Below are 5,434 nucleotides of genomic sequence, written 5' to 3' on the forward strand. Positions count from 1 at the left end.
AATTTGATTGATTTGATTTGGAAAGTAGTGAAGACATTTTTTACTATTGTAAAGAAAAAAACTGTGGAAATGGAAATTAACTCGCTATAGAACCACAATTAAATACATTTCCTGAAATGATCCAGATCCTTGTTCTTGTGCTTTTTTAAAATCACACTTGAGTAAGGCAGTCTTCTATTTGTTGCATCTTCCTTTAGGGCTCCAGATCTTCTTTGGAAGGCTCTCGGCCAGTAGGACAAGTAGACAAACACATCCTGCTTCTGGTGCATGGAGTGGGAAATGCAGGTACAATGTTGTAAATGATAAGGTCAGGGTTTCCCCCAGTAACTTGCTAAGCCCTGTGGTCAGGGTGCCGAGGTGGCCCACCGTGTTTTTGTATTAAAAGATGTTAGGTCGACAGAATGTAAAAATATTACTGGGTAATTGTATGTTACAGAAAAACATCGCCATTGAAATGCTGTTTAAACCCACAACTTTTCTTAAAAGCAACAAATTAAAAAAAATGCAATTAAATTGAATATCAATTATTTGCACTTCTGTTTAATCCAAATTAAGTCATAAGGCCCTTCGGGGCTGATGCTATGAGTTTAATCTTTGAGTTTGAGCTCTGTTTGTTCACATATTCAAATTAGTAAACTGGAATTATAACTTATTGCTTTTTAGGTTGGTCAATAAAAACTATTCCTCATCTCCCAGATTTCACTAAATCTAACACAGAAGTTGGTAGAAATGCTGATGTTTTTAGCAGCAAGAGGGGCCCCTAAGTCAAAGTCAAACCAGAAAACTACTAAAAATAATAATGAAATAATATTAAACCAGTGTGATGTGTGACTACGAGGCGAGCGCGAAAGCTGTGGGTGCAGTGGGTTTTAAACTCTTACCTTTAGAGTTCTCCAAAGAAACATAATTCCTCACAGGGGAATTATGTAAATTATGTAAATATCCATGCAGGTCAGCCTGTTTCCAATTTGAAGGGAGTGAAGGGAGGCGCGTGCGCTGAGGTAAACTTCAGCAGTGTTCGCTCTCCTGGCTTTACATTCATCTTCTATAAACCTATCTTTTAAGAATAAATCTGCTCCCCCACAGAAACGCTCAGAGCAACAGAGACACTTGCAATCTGGCTTTACAACAAAAAAACGATTTTTTTTTCTGGCTTAGCCTAGCAGGGGGCCTAGTAAAGCATGGCGGGCTGCCAGGCTTATGATACACTAGGGGAAACCCTGTAAGGTAGAGATTGTGTAAAAGATTCCATTGTTTCATCAGAGAACTGTTGGAGCCATTTGTCAACTGTGAGGTCTCTAGGTTTATATGGATGTATGTTTTCAATTGTAATTAATTTTTTTATCTCTTGTGTAGGTCCAGAAATCACAGATGAACTGGTCAAGGTGCTTCGGAAGCGCCTGGATGAAACCACCTTGGACATCATAACAGTTATGCTTGTTAGGAACTGCAAGCTAACTCCTGCTGATGTGGAGGTAGTCTGCCTTTTCTGTGTCTTAGTATTTCTATTACACAACAAACATTTAACATTATTTTAAATGCAACATCTGTTTTGCACAGAGGCAATCAAAGAATTAATTCAATATTTCCAAATATTGTCTGATTAGTTTATCCAGCCATCAGGATCTCCTCCCACTGGAATTATGACCTTCAATCTTCCAACGTATTGCCTTCCCTGGCTGCCCACACTGGCTCACTACCTCAGACAGAACCTGCTTATCTTCCTGCATATACCCAAGTACACTGACAGCATTACTGTACACCATTTCAAGGTACACTGCACCATGTAAAATTGTGTGCCCCAACTCCTCTCCTATTTTCTGGACTGTCCATAACAGAAAGAACAAAGAGCATGAAGGGTTAGAAGATTAGTAAGGACAGGCAATATGACTCTTCAATGCAAAAAAGTGAATCCTCAAAATGAATAAAGAGGTTATCTTGCAGCACTGCAGATCTTTTTTAACAAGTCATACTTTTCAAAATATAATGAAGTGGGCAAAAAAAAAGGAAATTGTTATAAAAAGTTACAGTGTAAATGACAAATGCCTGTCTTAAAAATAATTTAATCTACACTCACTGGCCACTTTATTAGGTACACCTGCACAACTGTTGAATCAGCCAATCACTTGGCAGCAACTCCATGCATTTAGGCATGTAGACATGGCCAAGACAATCTGCTGCGGTTCAAACTGAGCATGAGAATGGAGAAGAAATGTGATTTAAATGACTTTGAACGTGGCATGGTTGTTGGTGCCCGACGGGCTGGTCTGAGTACGTCAGAAACTGCTGGCCTATTGGGATTTTCATGCACAACCATCTTTATAGAGTTTATAGAGAATGGGCTGAAAAAGAGAAAATATCCAGAGCGGCAGTTCTGTGGTCGCAAATGCCTTGTTGATGCCAGAGGTCAGAGGAGAATGGCCAGACTGGTGTGAGCTGATAGAACAGCAACAGTAACTCAAATAACCACTTGTTACAACAGAGGTATGCAGAAGAGCATCTCTGAACGCACAACATGCCAAACCTTGAGGCGGATGGGCTACAGCAGCAGAAGACCACACCGGGTGCCACTCCTGTCAGCTAAGAACAGGAAACTGAGGCTACAATTCACACAGGCTCACCAAAATTGGACAATAGAAGATTGGAAAACATTGTCTGGTCTGATGAGTCTCGATTTCTTCTGTAACAGTCGGATTGTAGGGCCAGAATATGGTGTCAACAATATGAGAGCATGGATCCATCCTGCCTTGTATCAGTGGTTCAGGCTGCTGGTGGTGGTGCAATGGTGTGGGGGATATTTTCCTGGCACACTTTGGGTCCATTAGTACCAATTGAGCAGTGTGTCAATGCCACAGCCTACCTGATTGTTGCTGACCATGCCCATCCCTTTATGACCACAGTGTATCACCTTCTGATGGATACTTCCAGCAGGATAACGCACCTTGTCATAAAGCGCCAATCGTCTCAGACTGGTTTCTTGAACACGACAATGAGTTCACTGAACTCAAATGGCCTCCAAAGTTATCAGATCTCAATCCAATAGAGAATCTTTGGGATGTGGTGGAACGACAGATTCACATCATGGATGTGCAGCCGACAAATCTTGAGCAACTGTGGAATGTTATGTTAATATGGATCAGACTCTGAGGAATATTTCCAGTACCTTGTTGAATCTATGCCACGAAGGATTAAGGCAGTTCTCGGGGTACCTAATAAAGTGGCCGGTGAGTGTATGTAGTTGTGCTAAGAGTCTAACTCAGAAATCTGAGTACATGCATACATGTCTATAAGCTTTCACTGCGTTGCAAAGGCATTTTTGGGTGAACCTTGAAGGTTGTAATTTTTTTACTTTTTTCTGTTTTCAGCATTACTTTCATTTGAGCACTGACTTGGCTGACTCTGATATCTACCTCTACAATAAGCCTGGAGGCCAGGGAACCGGAGGCAAAGGTAACAAGTCTCTAAGTCTTAACATACAGCATCATCATGAGCATAGTTTTTTTCTTTCTCTGTATTATCCAAAGTCTAAAAATATTTGGATAATACAGATAGTAAAAATTTAAATAAATAAATAAACAAAAAAATAATAATAAAAAATAAATAAAAATAAAAAACTGTGGTCTAAGAGCATTTAGCAGAAGAAACATTAACACAGTGGTGTTAATAATATGGTTGGTTAGTATGTGGGGTCTCATTTTATATTTCAGAACTGCAAATAGCAGCAGACCATATCCAGCCTGATTTTTGCTTAGGGATGGTGGGGCCAGATGGCATTTTTGAGATGTGTAATGGGAACAAAGCATGTGGGACACATGCCTTTGAGTGAACTCCAGTGAACATAATTATTTGACTTTTTTCTTCTGCCGTTAATGTCAGATAAGTGTGGTACATACAATCTTGCTGTTCACTGGAATATGAAGTTCCATCAGTTGGATGAAATAAGTCTCTGCTGGGTTGTTTCCCCACCACCAATGAAAAATAGACAAAGTATATAAAATGTTAGCATACTTGAAGCCAGATTAATAATTAGTATACTTTAAGTTTGTTAAGGATTATTTAACTTGAAACATGTTATTGTGGAACAACTAATTTTGTGCTTAATGTATTTTAATTGTAATGGAATTGTAGAAAATCACAATTTGAAGTGTGCTAAGTTTACCATTAGACACTTTTTTGGAACAACTAAAAGTATACTTTTTATATTTAAAGTGTAAAGATTTTTATGTAAAATAAATGTGCTTAATTAGTATATCTTAAGTTTACTATTTTTATGAATGAATTACATTTAAAATATATTTAGAATGTTTTCAAAATATATGAGCATTATCCACTCTCTGGCTACTTTATTAGGTACACCTGTAAAACTGCTAATTTACGCAACTGTTGAATCAGCCAATCACTTGGCAGCAACTCCATGCATTTAGGCATGTAGACATGGCCAAGATGATCTGCTGCAGTTCAAACTGAGCATCAGAATGGAGAAGAAATGTGATTTAAATGACTTTGAACGTGGCATGGTTGTTGGTGCCAGACGGACTGAATTGAGTATTTCAGAAACTGCTGATCTACTGGGATTTTCACGCACAATTATCTCTCGGGTTTATAGAGATGGTTGTGAAAACTAATCCACAAAGCCAGGAATGTCATTGGAGTGGAGCTAGACTCTGTCAGAGAGAAGGATCCCTGTCCAAGATGCAGGTCATCTTTCACAACAAATCTCATCTATTTCATGATGTGGTGCCTGGATACAGGAGCACCTTCAGCCAGAGACTCATTTTATCAAAGTGAACCACAGAGCAAAAGAAAATCATTTCTACCTGTAGCCATTAAACTATACAATAACTAACTTAAATCTACTTTTCTCTGCACTCATTTATAGGTTGTTTATAGATCAACATATATGCATGCATATTTATGTATTTATATTCAGTCATATTGAATTACTTGCATCACTCTTATATTTAATAAATTTTATCTCTTATGGTTTTATTTGCATTATTAATATTTAACATATTGGGTGGAGTAGCCTGTCAACTAATAAGCAATTTCCCCTTGGTGATCAATAAAGTACATTTTATTCTATTCTTATACTATTCCATAAACAGTCCAATTCTATTCCTGAAATATATTTTTATATTTGATTGTGCATATATTATACATCTTTATTAATAAATGAATTAATAATGCCATTTTTTGTCTTGTCTTTCAGGTATTGCCTGCATTGCTCTTTCATTTGTAGATGCTCAAGGTTGCCCCTTTAGGGTTGCAGCTCATGACTGTTCCTCTATTCTAAAACATGAGACCTGCTCCATCCCTCTTCACCCAGAACATTTTGAGGAGCTGACAACAGTGATTAAAGCAGAAGCTATCAACATAAACCAAAGTTCAGGTAATATACACACAGATTGGCTTGTGTTAGGATAGAGCTCTGGGA

General features: G+C 38.1%; 1 protein-coding gene across 1 annotated transcript; it reads left to right on the top strand.

The window, feature by feature from the left end:
• The first annotated feature begins 51 nt into the window (after positions 1–51).
• On the top strand, positions 52–5,428 carry LOC106943946 (protein SZT2-like). The gene is made up of 5 exons (XM_015027239.1): positions 52–285; positions 1,357–1,475; positions 1,608–1,772; positions 3,366–3,450; positions 5,210–5,428. Exons 2-5 carry the CDS (start codon positions 1,434–1,436, stop codon positions 5,422–5,424), a joined length of 507 nt encoding a protein of 168 aa, XP_014882725.1. The 5' UTR covers positions 52–285; positions 1,357–1,433; the 3' UTR covers positions 5,425–5,428.
• The last annotated feature ends 6 nt before the right edge of the window (positions 5,429–5,434 follow it).

Source organism: Poecilia latipinna, unplaced genomic scaffold, assembly GCF_001443285.1.
Source record: "Poecilia latipinna isolate Pla-1442-1.1 unplaced genomic scaffold, P_latipinna-1.0 Scaffold6452, whole genome shotgun sequence".
NCBI classification, from domain to species: Eukaryota; Metazoa; Chordata; class Actinopteri; order Cyprinodontiformes; family Poeciliidae; genus Poecilia; species Poecilia latipinna.

Excerpts from the sequence above, each read along its gene's own strand:
- LOC106943946 (XM_015027239.1), top strand. The coding sequence starts at position 1,434 with ATGCTTGTTAGGAACTGCAAGCTAACTCCTGCTGATGTGGAG. Across the intron at positions 1,773-3,365 it reads TTACTGTACACCATTTCAAG|CATTACTTTCATTTGAGCAC; the intron begins GTACACTGCACC and ends TTCTGTTTTCAG. Across the intron at positions 3,451-5,209 it reads CCAGGGAACCGGAGGCAAAG|GTATTGCCTGCATTGCTCTT; the intron begins GTAACAAGTCTC and ends CTTGTCTTTCAG.